The sequence below is a fragment of the Botrytis cinerea genome, chromosome 12 (genome assembly GCF_000143535.2).
Source record: "Botrytis cinerea B05.10 chromosome 12, complete sequence".
Taxonomy (NCBI): Eukaryota; Fungi; Ascomycota; class Leotiomycetes; order Helotiales; family Sclerotiniaceae; genus Botrytis; species Botrytis cinerea.
This window is the reverse complement of record NC_037321.1, coordinates 917572-934400: the sequence shown is the minus strand read 5'-3', so window position 1 is coordinate 934400 and position 16829 is coordinate 917572. Positions and strand designations below refer to the sequence as shown.

Sequence of the window (16829 nt, the reverse complement as noted above, 5' to 3'; positions counted from 1 at the left end):
TACATTGTCGCCGTTTCGATCATGCTCGCCATGCAATGCTATGATACTGATCATCGCAGGAGTCCATGCCATATGTCAAAAAAAATACCCTAGTCAGAAGAAAAGAAGATATTGACACCCAACTAGCATATGGCAAGCCCGCATTCAGCCGAGGAATAGCAACCAAACCAGGACCAAACAAGCTCATTCACTGGATTACGTTCCACTTTTCCCCCATTCTCCATGCGGGGAGCGCTAGGATTTCCTATTGATAATGACTGCGCTAAGAACAAATCAAACATTTTCGAACGCTAAGATCATCAGCTGATGAATCAGAGTCCTAGAGGAGATGATGGAGGCATGCATGTATCCATGGTTAGCAGATGGAAGATCGTAAAAAAAGTTGGTGTCTAACTATCGCTGGAACGTTTCCTTGTGCTACTTGTGCGGTATCAATGAGAGACAGATAAGTAGGTAGCTCCCCGCCTCTTATTTCTGAAATAATCTCATCAGCTCATCCTCATTCTTCATTTATTTCAAGTCCAGCTTCGTGTTGACACGTGCTATCACTCCTCTGTTGGAGTGATTACTGAACATTGTAACTCTACTTTCCAATTGGCAACGACCCCAATCACTTAATTGCTTGGATACCTTATCTTAAGACTCGAACCAAGAAAATAAGGGAATCGACAGGTACGAACATAAATTATCCTGCTAATCGCAGCAGGAATTTCACATCAAAAGCTAACAACTCTGTGGCAGATATCAAAGCTCAACATGGCAGACCAATACGGTGCTGCAGGCTATGATGGCCGGACAGACGAATCTGAATCTCCCCAGAAGATGTCCATTGGGGAGTATTGCAGGACCCGAGTTTCCACACTCAAGCCCCCTATGCACAAGGCTCCTAACCCATTCAAACTTCTGGCTATGTTGAATGGAAAACAATGGCTATTCTTCCTTGTGGCGTTTGTTGCTTGGGTATGTTCTGAACTATTGACACCATTAGCTTCCTCCCGCTAACTATTCTGCCTAGACTTGGGATGCATTCGATTTCTTTACAGTTAGTCTTACTGTTTCGGACCTCGCAGAGGAGTTTGATAAGACTACTACGGACATCACATGGGGTATTACATTGGTTCTCATGTTGAGATCTGTTGGTTCTATTATCTTTGGACTCGCAGCAGATAGATATGGTCGAAAATGGCCCTTCATTGTCAACAACCTTCTATTCATCGCCCTCGAACTCGGTACCGGTTTCTGTCAAACCTACAAGCAGTTCCTTGCGTGTAGAGCCCTCTTCGGTATTGCGATGGGTGGATTGTATGGAAATGCTGCCGCTACAGCACTTGAAGATTGCCCCGAAGAAGCTCGTGGTTTGATGTCTGGTATACTTCAACAAGGATACGCTTTTGGATATCTCCTCGCAACAGCTTTTGCTAGAGGATTAGTAAATACTACTAGTCATGGATGGAGACCTTTGTTCTGGTTCGGTGCAGGCCCACCTGTTCTCATCATCATATTCCGTCTCTGCCTTCCAGAAACAGATGCGTACAAGGAGCGTGTTCTCGTTCGAAACGAGCGAGGTAATATCGGAGCTACCTTCATTGCTGAAGGAAAGGTAGCATTGAGGGAGCATTGGCTCTTGTTGATTTACTTGGTACTTCTCATGGCTGGTTTTAACTTCATGGTAAGCTCTCTCCTCACCACTGATCGCAAGACACTTTACAGTATTCATACTAACTCAAATCCAGTCTCATGGTTCCCAAGATCTCTACCCAACCATGCTTAAAAATCAATACAATTTCTCCGCAAACGCTGTAACCGTCATTCAAGTTGTCGCCAATCTCGGTGCTATGACCGGTGGTACTTTGGTCGGTTACTGTTCCCAAATATTTGGTCGTCGCTTCTCCATAATTGTCATATCCATCCTCGGCGGTGCTCTCCTCTACCCCTACACATACACCTCCTCCAGCGCCATCATCGCCGCAGCCTTCTTCGAACAATTCTGCGTCCAAGGGGCCTGGGGTGTTATCCCCATCCATCTCATGGAACTTTCTCCCGGCTCTTTCCGAACCTTCGTTGTCGGTACCTCATACCAACTTGGGAATCTCGTTTCCTCCGCTAGTTCGACTATCGAGGCCCAATTGGGAGAAAAATTCCCTCTTCCACCTAAAGGCAAAACAGCTCGTTTTGAATACGGAAAGGTAATTTGTATTTTCATGGGCTGTGTGTATGCCTATGTGATCTTATTGACATTTTTGGGACCGGAGTATCTAAAAAGGAGCTTTGATGTTCAACACGATAGTGATTTGGCAGCGGCAGCAGGCCATGATACAATTGAGAAGAGCATGAAGAAGATGAGGGGAAACGGGGGCGTGGAGAATGAATCAATTGAGGATATGGATGCAGGGTTGGAGAAGGGAACTGCGCGGAACATTGATTGAAGAAAGATCTGGAGGGAAACGACGGGTGAAGTGGAACGTACGAAAGGGATGAATTGCTTTGGACACAGTTTTTGAATTATTGTACAGGTATATGTCAATAAATAGCTCCACTACAGGATAAATGAATTATGACATAATGAACTATATCTTACTACTTGTAACGTGCCAATTTCCATCTTCTCTGCCCATCATGGCTTGCAGTGCATTTATATATCTTCTACCACCCTTTACAGACACAACTTGAGTGAAGACTATCGCGGTGAGTTGCCGGGTGGGGTCTGAAAAGCTGACTGGGAGGAGTCTGGCTCGAAAAGAGTTATAGTATATAATTACTAGGTGTACACTTGACCAACTCTACCTGGTGGTCGTTATCGAGGAGTTTGACAGGGTGAGGAAGAACCCTTTGCCCAAATAGTTCAGTGCCGAAAATGTTAGTCTCATTGTCGAATCATCATATTCTTCAGAGTGGTCTTGGTGAAAAGAGTGATTCGTACTAATGGTCAAACTTGGCCTGATGAATATAGAAAGAAAAGGTGTAATGTCAACAGTTGAGAGTGATGGCATGTGTGTTATTCATTACGTAAATGTTGTATTTATAGTTGGATCTTGAGATCTCTTTAACCCCCCTTTCCCCCCAAATTGACAAAATGGTATATTATGTCTTGCAGGTCTCACCCGCACTCCATCATGTATTCCCTGCCTTGGGGAATTCCAGATGCGAACTACTCACAAAAGGTCCTTAACCTAGTAAACACAAGGTTGGACAATAAAAGTATCCAATATCGAGGCTCCACTGATACAGCTCGAACTGATACAGCACGAACTGCCGAATCATTTGGTCTCCGAATCATTCCAGGAGTCCTTACTCGTCCAAGATTCATCACTATCCATTATCACCCGTTTCATTTCCTATCCAAAATTCATCCTTTATCTCTCATCACCCTTCAATTTACCAGGTATTTCTTCTAAATCTTCCACACTCTCAATTTCCAGGACTTTCGAAACCTCCGCAGTATTCCTCATCAGCTCCTTGGCCCCAGCATATAACATTCGCTGCTCGGCATTGACTGTAGGTGGGAGGTAGAAGATGAGGACATATGGGACGGAGAGACGGCCGGAGGGCTAGGGTAGGTTAGCTTTTGATAGGTAGAAGAGAAGGAAAGGGATGATATACCAGTGTGCAAGGATAGCTTAGGAGGATAAACCGAGGTGAATGATCTGGGAGGTCATCGCCTATAGATTCGAGATCTTTATATACAGTTCCATCTTCATCCTGTTTTATTTCGAGATTGCTTTTATCAATAAAGTCTAAGGGATAAGAGGGAATCAGCAGACGTTCCATATCGCGTAATCCTGTAGCAGTTTGATGATATGGTTTATCCCATACTCATTTAAATAATGTCAAAGTTGTTTCTCAGCAATAACCCGAGGGCTATATGAAGGTGGTGGTGCAACTGGTGTGTAATCATTGTAGGGTTTGGTTGGAGGAACATGCAAACATTTTGAAAGAAGAGAGGGAGACAAACATATAACAGCTTGAGGATCGCTTGCGCGCGAAGTCCCGAGTCTAAATTTACGTAGATGTGCCTTCGTCTCGGTGCTGAACGTATAGAGGCGCGATTCTGACGACTAGATAGATCGAATGGTTAATCGCGCGTTTTGAGGAGTAGGAAGAAGGTATGTTACCATTATGAAGTTGCCGATGTATCACATATACGTGTCTGGTAGGAGTGCAAAGGAGAGAGTTGTGGTCGAGGTTCGAGTAAGGGCTGGGTATTTCCTTGTCTGTCGAGGTATGAAATAGACGGTCAGACCAGGAAATTACAAGTTATGGGTGACGAGAGGTGGGCTGTTTAGCTTCATTTCTCGGATAAAACTCGGATACGTAAGCAAAACACGAACGAACAACACCAAAAAACCAACACATTTGGAAGATATGCAACAAAATGTCAAATTTGCGTATGCTGGTCACATGAACCAAGACTGATTGGACCAAGCAATATCATGTATGGTGATAGCAATTCAACATTGAGGTACTAGCTGAGAAATACAAATTGCTACCCGTTTCCATCACTGGGCAGTCAGACTATCTATCAGGCCCAGTATTCCGGATCGGCCTTTATGGCCATGGCTGGAGTGTCAATGTATTTGCGTGATGTTGCACGCAGTTAGTTCTGTGTAATCGTCAAATTCAAGGAGAACCTCTATGATTTTCAGTCCAATATCGCTCGGTGACAGACTCTCACATCAGCATCATGGTGGTTGTGACTGTGGCCGGATGTAATGGCACGATGAGCAAATTGGTAGTCCAAAAATTGATTCCGTCCAAAAATGATGAATTTTTGACTCCACACGGGATCAGGAAAAAGTCTGATTCTTTTGCTTGCATTGACCAGCGAATGATCTACCGTCGCCATCTTGCCAGCTACTCTTTTGAAATTTTAGAAGATCGGAATCTCGAAATGCTTACAGGTTGGATCTGTTTGTGTTGACAGTTCCAGATTCTATCGATGTGAAGAGAATTTTGTGGAGTATGCCTGCTCCATTCCAAAGCTAATATTTCATATGTCTCTATTCACAAGTCTCATGCGACGATACCCACCTTCCATATCATCAACGACGCCCGCAGTATCGATGCAACAAAACCCCATTAACGCCTTTCTCGGACATACTATCCAGCATTTTATTCATTGAGATACAAGATTAATCATTCTCTCCACAACTCCGTTCTTTCATTTTCAGGCGAATTATGTTATCTCTTTCATCATTCACTGAAAAATCTCCAGTATATATGTCCATGTAGATTTTCTTATGGGAAAAGTCTCCATTCCCAAGAAACCAGAATACCGGACCAATTTTAAACTAATTCTACGTTTCTCTTGGTTACGCTTTAACTAACATCATTACAGGCACTCATCACAGCATGTCTCACAACAGACATCGCACGTCAACCAGTGGCTATCATTGAACTTTCCTTATGACCTCGACAATTGGCAATCATCGGATCAGAAATCAGTTGTGTAGATTTCAGACTAACACTCGAACGTGCTACGGATAGAGGTTGGGATAGCTGTACGAGTCATTGAGGAATTGTAGAAGAGGGAAGCTATGGTGCCAGATAGTAATTGGAAACTAGGTAATGTAGTATGCTTGGCCGCTAAGAACGGGGGATTTGATCCTAGAATGGCCAGGTGCGGAGTCTGTTGAAGCAGGAGGAATTTTCGGTTGAGGGGGCCATCGGGTGGGCTAGAAGACTTTTCAAAAGGGAGATATGGAAGATAAGAATTTTAATATCCTTTCAGCTACTCTTATGATCGAAACCGTGAGTGATCCCTAATTCTATCCCACAATACTACGTTCACTTCTGGGTTTAAAAAGAACTCTTGAATTGTGAGTGTGTGTGTACCCACAGGTCTTTAAGTACTGACAATTGGATAATTCGAAATGTGGAGTGCAATGCGAGGTCTCTTCTCCCTCAGTAGCATTCAATCGTCCTTGCCTGTACCGATATTGAAATGAATCTAGAACATCGCGATCCAATCATCTGAAAAGATAAGCCCAGGAGTGTATCCCCTCCATTTACCACGTGACCGGGACAATTTCAGCTCACGCAGCTAACTCCGTACGGAGTCGGGGGAATGTTACGCACAGCCACGGCAATTCCACCACTCAGTCTTACCTCTCTGACCCACTCTTAGAGGGTTTTGAGTAAAACCTCCTTTTGACGTAAGGAATTCGCTTCCTCTGCGCGCGTAATATACGGCTGGTTTACGTGCGTAACAATGTGCCTCACGACGTCGTCCTAGAATCTGACCTGATCAGCGATATGTCTAATTATAAAACTGTACACGACACTAAATTAATTGAGTATAAAGTGAGGTATGTTCCTTTCATTGAATTTCGATATCATCACTTCATTTCACAGTTCAACTACAAGAATCTCAAGCTTGTTTCTTCACATCACCCGGTCTTCATTTCATAAACCCCAAATAAGATTCTTATGTCAAACATGTCTATCACTACAGCCCAAGTTAACCCCTCAATCGCCCTTTTTGGTGCGACGGGCGGCACGGGGCTTGCAATACTCAACGAAATCCTCTCTTCTTCATCTACCACTCATCTCAATGTCCTGTGTCGTACCCCGTCAAAACTCTCTCAATTTTCCAATAAAACTATCTACCCCAACCTTCACATCATTCAAGGTGACATCCGCGATGCCACCGCCTTGAAATCCGCACTTATCGACCCAGCCACCCATCTCCCCGTCGATATCGTCGTCTCTTCTCTAGGCATGACTCTCATCCGTTCCTCGACTTTCTCAATGAAATGGTCAGATCCAACTCTCTGTCAGGATGGTGTCAAAAATATCTTGAGCACATTGGATTCCCTAGAAGTAGAACATGGGCCAAAGAACGTGAAGACAAAGGTGATCGTGGTGAGCACGACAGGAATCAGTAGGAAAGGAAGAGATATCCCTTGCAAGATGAGACCGCTGTATAGTCTTGGAAAAACTCCTTTTGAGGACAAGATACGAATGGAGGAGGAAATTGTGAGGTGGGCGGGAGAGGGAGAGGGAAAGAGGTGGATGGCGGTTAGGCCGAGTTTGTTGATCAATGGCGAAGCGAAGAGAACAGTGGTTAAGATTGGATGGGAGTTCCCTGGGGCTGCGGATAGAAAGAGCGAAGACGAGCGAGAGAATGATGTGGTAGAGAAGACGGAGGAAGGGGAAGATAAGTTGGAGATTGGCTATCAGATAACTCGAGGAGGAGTTGGAAAGTGGATTTATGAAGAAGGCATTAGAAATGGAGGGAGGAGTGAATGGGAAGGAAGGTTTATGAGTTTGACATATTGATATTCTTGGGGTTCTTTCTTGCGGGCGTTGTTTCTTAGCTTCCTTACTCTAAATACCCTGTTTCTCGGCGAGATTCGACGTTATAGCTGTGTAGTTTAGAATACTCTCTTTTCGAATTTATGAGTTTCTTTCAAAGCCATAGTTTGCTCTTCAGCTCCAATTTCTCATGAATTTCACTATTAAAAGAGATGTGTGAAACGTCTATAAACATAGGAGCCATTCTACTTCCATTTCTGACAGTACTCGGACACGTAGATTTCGGCACCCGATTTTAAACTGGGTATAGATTTTCCTTCATGGACAAATCTAAGATAAATCTTCATATTTATAAGCTGAAAATCTACTGATTGAGCATTGCTAACAGTTTTTTTTATTTAAAGACCTGGCTAGAGTTGTAGAACTAGCAAGCTCTAAAGGTATTGCTTCATCGCGGTTGTTCAAAATGACTCGACTGCATCTGAGTAATCACTTGCCTGAATGGCACAAAACTTTGACTTGAATCTGAAGTAATAATTCAAACATACCTCACTACTATTTCCTCATCTACACAAGGCTCATTGAAACTATCCGCGTCGACCATCTCATGATAACTTACAGCCACTTAATCGACTCCTCTACCATAAATTCTTGTCTTTTCAGATTTGCCTCTCAGCAATAAAATTGAATAATCACCATAGCCAAGACCAAAACAGCGATCCCAATAACAACACCGTTAATTATCACCAGCCCATAACCTGCCATACCAGCGCTTTGCAAAGCCGCGAATACACTACCAGCAGCAACGTTCCCGAAGATCGATTGAGTAAGCGAGGCTATAGATCCTATTGTACGCATGCGTTAGTCGATCATCTCAAACGAAGGGACAGTTTGCAAAAGCCAATTAAGAGGGACACGATGGAAGCGTTAGAAGATTTTGAAGTTAATTACCAGCAACAGGGCCTAGAACCATAAAACCCAAGAGAGCAAGAAATGGTGCGGTAACAATGCCAGGCCAGATAATCACGATGATGCTCAGAAGTCCAAGGGCTATTGAAAGTGGGTGGTTGTAGATGAACTGAACAACGGGTGATGCGAATGGACGCACATGAATAGAGTAGAGACGGTTGATTGCGGAAATGATGCCCTGGAGTGCTGGCCTAACTTCACGACGGAACCATTTTCTGAAGGTGGAACGGACGGAAGTCAAGGAGGTAAAAAGTGCTTTACAGCCACCTCGAAATATTGAGAGAAAACCGGCCATTTGAATGGTGATTGATTGGTTGGCTTATTTGAAGAAACTATTCTCAGCATGCAAGTTGATCGAGAGTGAACGAGGCACAATTCACGTTGTGCTTATAAAAACTCGAGTCGAGAACTTGAGATTAGATCTTTATAGATATCCCTGTGGTGGCAGAATCCGCGATTGACGAAGTGGCCGCTTTGTCAGCCCCAGAAAATATTCAATATTTTTATAATGTATTGAAAAAAGCGTTTTTCAATTATTGATTAGGGGGCTTTTTCTTTCGTAAATGATTAGAAAACTTTACTTAAAAGGGATTTAATGAAATTCTTGAATTCTAGTTTGAGATGATCAATACTTTATTCATATTGAATTCGATTAGTAATTGAATTGAATATGAATATATAGATTAGAGCTAAGTAGAAAATGCATATAAACAGTACATTCTGTATGGCATGGTATAGTAATAAAGCTTCTGATTGAAGAAGAAATTGAGAGTGAAGTAAGTGAGTGATTTACCCCTCACTTCCCCTCCCCTTTAAGCTTTCGGCTAATGCCTTTCACCCACTTCATAGCTCTTACGCTCGCTCCCCCCCCTCCTCCTAGCTCTTACGCTCACTCCCCCCTTCCTCCTAGCTCTTACGCTCGCTCCCCTTCCGTCCACCTTTCCTCCAACTCTTTTACTCATTGAATTCTGAAAGCTCTAAGGCTCTTCAGGATCCCCATTTTCTTTTTTTCTATTAAAAATCAATACTAAACGAATCCCATTTAAAGTAGCGAATATTCATTAATAATAAAAGAACTATTTCATTATTAACAAAAAGAATATATTATAAATGTAATATATATATTAAAATTTGTATGGGGATTTATATTGAATTTCTTTTCGTCGAAAGTATTAACTTGGCCACCACAGGGTATATAGGGCTTTCTAGAGCTTGAGAGAATACCATGACTTTCTGGACGGATCAGACTGTTTCCTAATGTTATCACAAGTATTGAGGATCCGCAACCTTTGTGGTTATGTATGCTTCCGCTCCCAACATCTAAGCAAGTTTTACAATGTAACATTCCGTAAAAAGTAAACATTTGCAGATTTCAAGGATGTTATGCCATGGCTACTTCTGTTTGTTACGGGAAACTACTTTTGGAAAATGTGTGTTTGTATCAAAGGTCGACTACCTCTCAGGGAATACACGCACACACTCTACGGAAAATAAAATTCTATTAGCTTTAATCGAGTTGAAGACTGCATGCCCTCTATGTTGAGGTATCTTTCATAATGCACAGTTCCGTTCCGAGTTTCTGTATCGGAAAGCTGCATCACATACCAGAGTTGCGCGTTTGAAAATTGCAGTTTAGAGACCAAATTAGTTCCACTCCTCCAAATCCTTTGTTCAAGCCCTCGCAGAACTTATTGAATACCTATCATAGCGTTTTCTGATTGTATAGGGACCGCAGAGCGATCAATTGAAAAAGCAGGCAGGGCTCTAAATATCAAGATAGGATATCGGGGCATTTTACCGTCGTCATTGAAATCGCTGTCCGGGGTTTCATTGTTTCCAACTCGCTCCCCTTAAGACAAGGTATTAGAAAATACATGCCCTGGAACCTCAAATCCCTTACTAAGAGGCAAAGAATTCAAACAAGCGCAAGATGAGCCGAAGTCCTGGATGAAGAACTTCTAGAACTGGTCATAGGAAAGACGGAAACTTCGCCATCAAACATTGCTAATGGCTCTAGAGACTCAGCCACGCGTTCACAAGTCGCTATTGGAAGGGACAGAGTCGTAATATTAGGTAGATAGACTGCCGGAAGAGTCGATGGTGGAAAATCCGCGTTGCTTGTTGCAAACTCGCGAATGTACAGTTTTGCAGAAGAATCGCAATTCGCACGTGGCACGACTACAATTAAAAATGGTATCCGCGCATGGGGTGAGTGCTGAGAGGAATTAGAGGAGTGGGTATATCATGACTACGGTCGCTGCAAAAGCTTTTGAAGTCGGGTCCCAAATAGGAAACTAATGCAGGTTAATGAGCTGAGTGAAAAGTGATAGAAATTCCATGCGTTAAAGTCGGCTCTAGTGACGGAAACTACTGTGATCAACGCCAAAGCTATGCATCCATGAAACTTGGAAGGATGATGTGGCGGATGCTGGTGGCACTGAGACCTCCTGTGAGAGGATGAAAGGGTTCAGCTCGGTTAAGGAGAACGCTTGGCCAAGAATAACAGTTACACACGTTACACACGTTACCAAATACCCCGGTCAAGAAGCTTCTTGTTGCATATCGCAGGTTTCGTGGTTCCGCGGGGTACTGACTGCACAAGTATTATGAAACTTCCATTCAGACGTGGAGCATTGAATACCTTGATCACATTTCTTCGTTTTTCATTATCGCTCACAACCATAACAATCTGACTATTGATACCGATCCTAAGTGTGCTACTCGGTTAATTATTCGAAATTATTTTATCCTAAATGTTAAGAACAGTAATTGAAGAAAAAAGAAGATTCCCATTTATTTAGTATAACATATCGAGTACAAATATGTTTGGCCTTAAAACCCTTCCCCGAATACCATGGCAGAAACAAGTCGCTAAAAACTTTCAATTAAACATAAGTAAATCACCGTTGGAACCCTGTCCTACTGCAGGTTGATAAACCTGCTCGGGTGCGTTCTGATTAACCACATATTGCATCTCGCCTCTGCCAACGGTAGGGCTACCACCAAATCCTTCATCCTGTCCATTCAAGTTCATGCTTGCCATTTGCTGACCAACTCCGGCAAAGAACGCATCTGCTGCATCGACTGCTGCAGCGAGATCACCTTGTCCACCGGGTTTCATCATAGGTTGAGAGTTTCCAAATGCAGAAAGTGATTTCTGCGCGTCTAAATCCCCATTCGGAAGATGCTGCTTTTGTAGAGCGGGTGAGTCTGTAAGGCGACGCGGACGAGCGGAACGGAAAACTTGTTGGACGGGTTTAAGGTAAACAGTAGCGAGAGTTCCAACGTTAAGGCACATTTCCTCAAGAGTGGCAGGGTCGAGTTTCTCCGATTCAGCTGTGATCGGAGGCTTTTCACCCATAACAATAGCTTTGGCTGTAGCCATATCTGAAGATAGCAGACGCCAGTACATGTAACCTCTATCCCGCAAATCTGGGTTATCTGTGTCTTCTGTGGCCCATTTCAACACTTTAGGAACAAGTTCTTGTCCCTTTGTTGGCCTTTGAATGAACAGTTTAACGGTCGCGGTGAGAAGAGCAAGTTGAACTTCCACTGGCTCATCCGCGAATGAAAAGAGAAAATCTTCAAGTAAGACATCAGAGTTTTCTATCCGAGAGGCGTATTGCCCAATAACCCAAATCATGGCAGCCTTAGCTTCCGGTTCATCTAGCGAATCCAGATTCTCGCAGAGTGTACCGATTATAGACTCGTACTGGTTAGGGTACTTTCTGAAAATATTTCGAATTACCACTGTTGCTTCTTGCACAATATATGTGACCTTTGTGGCCACTAGCTCCAGTAATGTATTAATACACTGTCTAGCCGCAGGCTCGATTTTGATAGCAAGCTTTCCGATTGCTCGGACTGATTTGCGGACGAAGTGGACATCAATTTCTGTGGCGTATTCTCTCAATTCGGTAAGCACCTCTTGAATATTCTTTTCGTTCGCCAACATGAAGATCAACTCCAGCTTGGTAACTTTAACATAAATTGGGTCATTATATTTGCAGAAGAATACTCGAATATCGTTGCGTAGAACTTCTGGCCTTCTTTGTAATATTAATAATGCATTCCGTAATGCGAGATATTGAACCTCTGGACCCTTCGCCAATAGAGTGACTAAAGGAGGCGAAAGCTTCCGGCATAATGCCGATATTTGCTTTTGGTCATTAATGTAGTTCATTAGGTACAAAACTACTCTTATGCAGGTAAGAACGACTGCAGAATTTGAATGTGATAAACGTGGAGATATGCGCTCCGCTAGCAATAAAGCCTCCGAGCAGTCTTGTGGAACATATGACATTAAGGCTTCCAAGATATATGTTTGGCCCCACCTAGTACTGTTAGGTCGCTCAATGGGAAATTGGAGAAAAGGATGCTTACTCAGAACAGTCTGGGAGAATTTGAACCATCTTTGAGGCATTCCCGTAGTCAATAGTCAACTTAATAGCATCACTCCTTTCCCAGATATCCATCAAGCTGGCCAATGCACTAGCCACAACCGTTGGGTTATCGTCCCTCAACATCGAATTCAACCTGTCAATTAGATCTGAACCTTCAACCAAATGCCTATCGTGGTCGTATAGTTTTGCAACACAGAAAGCGGCCGTCTTGCGAACATATGGGTCTGCGTCTCGAAGGAGTTGCTTTGTAGGTGGTACTGTAGCCTCGACAAAATCTCGGACATGAATATATGACATCGTGCGCAAGGCAAGAGCTCTGACAAGAGGATTCGAGTCATTCATATCCTAATGCGCAATGATTAGTCTTTAGTAGGGCAGTGTGGGATTTGGAACTTGCCTCTTGCAAAGTAGGTAAAGCCTTGATAGCGACATCTGGTTTCATTCGAGCATAATTCACCAGAAACAGGAAGCACCTATGTTTGCGTCAGTTATCCATTCGCGCGGCTGTCAATATAATTAATAAACCCACATCTTCTTGATCTCCAAGCTGGGTATTTGCATACACCCAACAATATCTGGAAACAGAGCGACCATATCATTGTTGCTCATGGTCATGTTGGCTACAATCTTCTTCAGGGCGATCTTCTTCGCGGCATGGTTCTTGTCTTTCTTTCCACCACTATTCAATTCCAATCTTAGTTCCGCGACTTTGCCCTGTGGAGAACGATTATAAAGTGAGCCAACTGATCCATATCCGGTTGGTGGTATGTGGGAAGGTAGAAACATAATAGCAGGGTGCGCTTTCATTGTGAACTCCGAGATGATTGAAATCTTGCAGACTATAAGATCCCAAGCATCTCAGGTGCTACAAACATGCAACAGATCGGGCAGGCACATGAAAGGAAGACGAGGCGCAAACGATATTATAAACTGTGAAATTGTATGGTAATTGACCCAAGTGACATACCCTTGCAAAGAGCTTCGCATCTCCCCCGCCTGAGCTCATGATGTGCGAGCCTCAATCCCTTCGTGTGTATGGTGACTTTATCGCTGTATCCTCGATCGCACACGAAACCCCTCCCAGTTCAATCTTGTAAGAAATTCGTCGACCACTGAGATCGTTTGTTTCCCAAGCCGGCACCACAGGGTAAATCGACAATGCGCCACAATCACCGCCAGTATAATACTTGAGTTTGTCGCAGATATCTCTCCATCGACTTGGGGAATCGTCAATTTCGCAGATATAATTTCATCAAATGTAAATGCAATGTTGGTAATCCGTGGAGTTCAAACGGACTTTGAGAACGACGTGAAAGTAAAGATCACCTAAAGGGGTGGCTCTAGTAAGCTCGGGATCGCGGATTTAAGCTAGCGTGGGAAGCTTGTTCCATGGGCAGTGTACCGCCTTCCTTGCTACGCTACCTACTAGGGAGGCATTATTGTTTGTAGTTTCTGCCTTGATACCTGATTTGACACGACGTGCGACGACGACAATCCAAAAAGAATACGGAGTTATTCGACTATCCTCGAACCACCGAATCGTAATTTATCAAAATGGCGGAGCTCGCGGTGTCACCACCTCCCCCTCCCCCTCAATGGGTTGTAGATCTTAATACTCCACCATTATCGAAGCCGAAATCAGCAGGCATTCCAGATCCTCCAGGATACACAGCTTCCTCTTCTTCAGGCCGAGTATGTCATTTCCAACCCATATGCTATTGACCGTCTGCTTAAAATCATGTGCACCAGAAACAACCCACCAAAACCCCCCGACAACCTCCAACTCCCGCCGAAATGGATACACTGAAGCTCAAGAAAGCATGGGAAGTGGCTCTGGCCCCCGTCAAACAACTTCCAATGACGGCGATTATGATGTACATGTCAGGAAATTCTCTTCAGATATTTTCCATTATGATGGTGGTTATGGCATTCAAAAATCCCCTGATGGGGCTCATGGCTACAAATCAAGCATTTGAACGTTTTGAGAGCGAAGGAACAAGAGGGAAATTAGGTGTAGTTAAACTGGCATATGTTGCATGTCAAGTGATAGCTTTGGCGCTGGGAATATGGAAGGTTAATGGAATGGGATTACTACCGTAAGTTGCCTGTACAAATGGCTCAGGGTAAAATGCTAATGACACCGCAGTACTACAAGGTCGGATTGGTTGGCTTGGGAGACAGTAAGGGATCCTCTAGAACGAGCTATCCCGGCTTTCTGAGGTATTTGGCTTGCGATGAATGGACGTTATGGCGTTAGGATATCATGGAACCATGAACAAATAGAGCATGGCTCAGGGCGTATATGTCGCGCTGATGCAACAAAAGTCCCGTAAGCGATTGTCAAACGACATAGTACAAATTTCAAACAAAACACAGCAGAGAGACTACCCGCAACATACGTGCGCAGTGTTGGAAAGTGAAAGCCTTATGTTGCACCATCTGGAATATCGAACATGCACTCATTCGAGGTACGCCACTGTACAAAACTCCATACTAGTGCATCCTGATCCCACCCTCTAACTTTTGAGGCATCTATTGTGTCCTCACATACAAATGTCGAGTTCGAATGATGCAATGTTGCACGTCAATATATCCATCAAACTTCGTGATTTTCCAATCATCCTCACAACACTTGTTATTGCACCCATGCCATGCTGTGCTTATCCTACATTCACCCCGAACCCGATGTCAGATGGTAGTCTTGAAACTCTAGATGAGATTGTATTCATGTCATAGATCTATCTGCAAGTGCAGGCACAGATTCCCTTCCACACATCGCACTGATTGTCCTTAAAACTTATCTCCATCTTTCGACCAATTAAATGGGACTAGTTCTCGTTGCAATTTCTTACTGTTCCTGCCTCTAGATTCTTTGAGAATATAATCTGACATTTTGAATGCCTTCAATCTTGCTGGAAACCTCACAAAATCCAATCCCGCAAAATATCGGTCGGCCAGCACTGCCCTTAAATAGCATTTACTTTTTCCTTAGATCTTCCTCTCGGAGTTTCCTTTAATTGCGACTCCAACGCTTCCTTTACTTTATCGGTGTCTATGAAGTCCTCCACCAACATCTGCAATTTCGTTACCCTGCACTTATCGCATTTTTTGTGAGAACATTTGTTACATTTGTCCAGCGTCATCTTGTTACGCTCGCCGCACTTGAATCGCATGTTAGCACAATATTAACCTCTTGTATTCTTTCTAGGAACGAACTCACCCCTTGATTATCCCTCGATGCGTTATTACAGCACATCCACATTGTGTCGCTGATGCTTGAAAAATAAGGCATTTTTTTTATAGAAAGTATTATACTAGTTACTAGCTGTGATATGTCGTGTAAAGATTATCATCAATCTGATAGATCTGCCGTCGTCGTGAAATGTTTGCAGAGTGATACTTTAAAGGAGTCCAGATTAATGTTCTTCAGAATTTATATATGTTGCATTATGAGGTGATGGTGGGGAGCTAGAGGGGGCTAGTTCATCTAGCCTACGGTTAGGTCGTAAATCAAGTGTTGATTGAACATGTCCAGTACGGCCGTGAATAACTCAAACTTTGAATCTATAATTTGTACAAAGGTCATTCACCAATTGATTCTATATAACGCAGTGGGAATCAATACGTGTTGGATGATGGCATCGATAGGATAGTCAAAGCAATACTAGGACCTAGATTCAGCACCTATCAAATTTCAATTCGTTTAAACTCCAACCGCCCTAATGTATCAAGAGCCATCTTGTAAGTTTCAACTGATCAAAGTAGTCTAGATGAAACCCGAGGTCAGCAATAATACTGTCTAATAAATTTTACTGTTTATTATGATGCTTCCCAGAAGCGCTTTTGTGTAAGTCCCGCCCCTGAAAGCATCAAGCGACCGTTATTTCCTTGGCATTTGTGGTTTCCTAATTCTTTTCTTTAATAAGAAAACTTGGGGATTTCTTTTGAAATCTAATTTGTGAACATAACTTTAGTTTTCGTCGACCTTGCCGTTCACACACTCCATCTTTTATTCCCTCTATCCCTCCCTCCGTCCATCCCTCCGAATTTCAATCTGGACCGAGAATGTTCCTTCGATTTTGGATTGAAAGTACTACAGTGAGAGCCTAACTTCCTTCTTTTACAAACCCGTCGTTTCGCTTCATGGTCATTTTTGAATGACAAAACAACTTCACCGACGAGCCCCCAAAGACAGCTCTCATA

At 43.3% G+C, this 16829-nt stretch overlaps 7 protein-coding genes across 7 annotated transcripts; 3 read left to right on the top strand and 4 right to left on the bottom strand.

Moving 5' to 3' along the window:
• Positions 1 to 294: 294 nt before the first annotated feature.
• On the top strand, positions 295 to 2577 carry Bcjen1. The gene is made up of 4 exons (XM_024696332.1): positions 295 to 672; positions 742 to 960; positions 1016 to 1669; positions 1734 to 2577. The coding sequence occupies exons 2-4, from the start codon at positions 757 to 759 to the stop codon at positions 2424 to 2426; spliced, it is 1551 nt and encodes a 516-aa protein (XP_024552140.1). The 5' UTR covers positions 295 to 672; positions 742 to 756; the 3' UTR covers positions 2427 to 2577.
• A 404-nt stretch (positions 2578 to 2981) lies between these two features.
• On the bottom strand, positions 2982 to 4241 carry Bcaim7. The gene is made up of 4 exons (XM_024696331.1): positions 4113 to 4241; positions 3953 to 4055; positions 3601 to 3734; positions 2982 to 3548 (listed from the first exon to the last, which is right to left on the bottom strand). The coding sequence occupies exons 1-4, from the start codon at positions 4113 to 4115 to the stop codon at positions 3354 to 3356; spliced, it is 435 nt and encodes a 144-aa protein (XP_024552139.1). The 5' UTR covers positions 4116 to 4241; the 3' UTR covers positions 2982 to 3353.
• Positions 4242 to 6156: 1915 nt separating this feature from the next.
• Positions 6157 to 7445, top strand: BCIN_12g02660 (hypothetical protein). The gene has a single exon (XM_001558076.2). It carries the CDS (start codon positions 6427 to 6429, stop codon positions 7276 to 7278), a length of 852 nt encoding a protein of 283 aa, XP_001558126.2. The 5' UTR covers positions 6157 to 6426; the 3' UTR covers positions 7279 to 7445.
• A 335-nt stretch (positions 7446 to 7780) lies between these two features.
• On the bottom strand, positions 7781 to 8804 carry BCIN_12g02650 (hypothetical protein). Its single transcript, XM_001558075.2, has 2 exons — positions 8206 to 8804; positions 7781 to 8099 (listed from the first exon to the last, which is right to left on the bottom strand). Exons 1-2 carry the CDS (start codon positions 8516 to 8518, stop codon positions 7927 to 7929), a joined length of 486 nt encoding a protein of 161 aa, XP_001558125.1. The 5' UTR covers positions 8519 to 8804; the 3' UTR covers positions 7781 to 7926.
• A 2072-nt stretch (positions 8805 to 10876) lies between these two features.
• Bcapl1 lies at positions 10877 to 13923 on the bottom strand. The gene is made up of 5 exons (XM_024696330.1): positions 13594 to 13923; positions 13156 to 13340; positions 13024 to 13099; positions 12607 to 12971; positions 10877 to 12557 (listed from the first exon to the last, which is right to left on the bottom strand). Exons 1-5 carry the CDS (start codon positions 13630 to 13632, stop codon positions 11105 to 11107), a joined length of 2118 nt encoding a protein of 705 aa, XP_024552138.1. The 5' UTR covers positions 13633 to 13923; the 3' UTR covers positions 10877 to 11104.
• Positions 13924 to 14001: 78 nt separating this feature from the next.
• Bcemc4 lies at positions 14002 to 15200 on the top strand. Its single transcript, XM_024696329.1, has 3 exons — positions 14002 to 14318; positions 14376 to 14722; positions 14773 to 15200. The coding sequence occupies exons 1-3, from the start codon at positions 14181 to 14183 to the stop codon at positions 14843 to 14845; spliced, it is 558 nt and encodes a 185-aa protein (XP_024552137.1). The 5' UTR covers positions 14002 to 14180; the 3' UTR covers positions 14846 to 15200.
• A 284-nt stretch (positions 15201 to 15484) lies between these two features.
• Positions 15485 to 16159, bottom strand: BCIN_12g02620 (hypothetical protein). The gene is made up of 2 exons (XM_024696328.1): positions 15847 to 16159; positions 15485 to 15787 (listed from the first exon to the last, which is right to left on the bottom strand). Exons 1-2 carry the CDS (start codon positions 15916 to 15918, stop codon positions 15593 to 15595), a joined length of 267 nt encoding a protein of 88 aa, XP_024552136.1. The 5' UTR covers positions 15919 to 16159; the 3' UTR covers positions 15485 to 15592.
• Positions 16160 to 16829: the final 670 nt, after the last annotated feature.

Excerpts from the sequence above, each read along its gene's own strand:
- Bcjen1 (XM_024696332.1), top strand. The coding sequence starts at position 757 with ATGGCAGACCAATACGGTGCTGCAGGCTATGATGGCCGGACAGACGAA. Across the intron at positions 961-1,015 it reads TTGTGGCGTTTGTTGCTTGG|ACTTGGGATGCATTCGATTT; the intron begins GTATGTTCTGAA and ends TATTCTGCCTAG. Across the intron at positions 1,670-1,733 it reads TGGCTGGTTTTAACTTCATG|TCTCATGGTTCCCAAGATCT; the intron begins GTAAGCTCTCTC and ends ACTCAAATCCAG.
- Bcaim7 (XM_024696331.1), bottom strand. Across the intron at positions 3,735-3,952 it reads CGATCCTCAAGCTGTTATAT|ACTTTATTGATAAAAGCAAT; the intron begins GTTTGTCTCCCT and ends CTTATCCCTTAG. Across the intron at positions 3,549-3,600 it reads TAAGCTATCCTTGCACACTG|CCCTCCGGCCGTCTCTCCGT; the intron begins GTATATCATCCC and ends AACCTACCCTAG.
- BCIN_12g02660 (XM_001558076.2), top strand. The coding sequence starts at position 6,427 with ATGTCAAACATGTCTATCACTACAGCCCAAGTTAACCCCTCAATCGCC.
- BCIN_12g02650 (XM_001558075.2), bottom strand. The coding sequence starts at position 8,518 with ATGGCCGGTTTTCTCTCAATATTTCGAGGTGGCTGTAAAGCACTTTTT. Across the intron at positions 8,100-8,205 it reads GGTTCTAGGCCCTGTTGCTG|GATCTATAGCCTCGCTTACT; the intron begins GTAATTAACTTC and ends TGCGTACAATAG.
- Bcapl1 (XM_024696330.1), bottom strand. The coding sequence starts at position 13,632 with ATGAGCTCAGGCGGGGGAGATGCGAAGCTCTTTGCAAGG. Across the intron at positions 12,972-13,023 it reads CTTTACCTACTTTGCAAGAG|GATATGAATGACTCGAATCC; the intron begins GCAAGTTCCAAA and ends ATTGCGCATTAG. Across the intron at positions 12,558-12,606 it reads ATTCTCCCAGACTGTTCTGA|GTGGGGCCAAACATATATCT; the intron begins GTAAGCATCCTT and ends TAACAGTACTAG.
- Bcemc4 (XM_024696329.1), top strand. The coding sequence starts at position 14,181 with ATGGCGGAGCTCGCGGTGTCACCACCTCCCCCTCCCCCTCAATGGGTT. Across the intron at positions 14,319-14,375 it reads CTTCCTCTTCTTCAGGCCGA|AAACAACCCACCAAAACCCC; the intron begins GTATGTCATTTC and ends CATGTGCACCAG. Across the intron at positions 14,723-14,772 it reads AATGGAATGGGATTACTACC|TACTACAAGGTCGGATTGGT; the intron begins GTAAGTTGCCTG and ends ATGACACCGCAG.
- BCIN_12g02620 (XM_024696328.1), bottom strand. The coding sequence starts at position 15,918 with ATGCCTTATTTTTCAAGCATCAGCGACACAATGTGGATGTGCTGTAAT. Across the intron at positions 15,788-15,846 it reads CATCGAGGGATAATCAAGGG|TGCGGCGAGCGTAACAAGAT; the intron begins GTGAGTTCGTTC and ends ATGCGATTCAAG.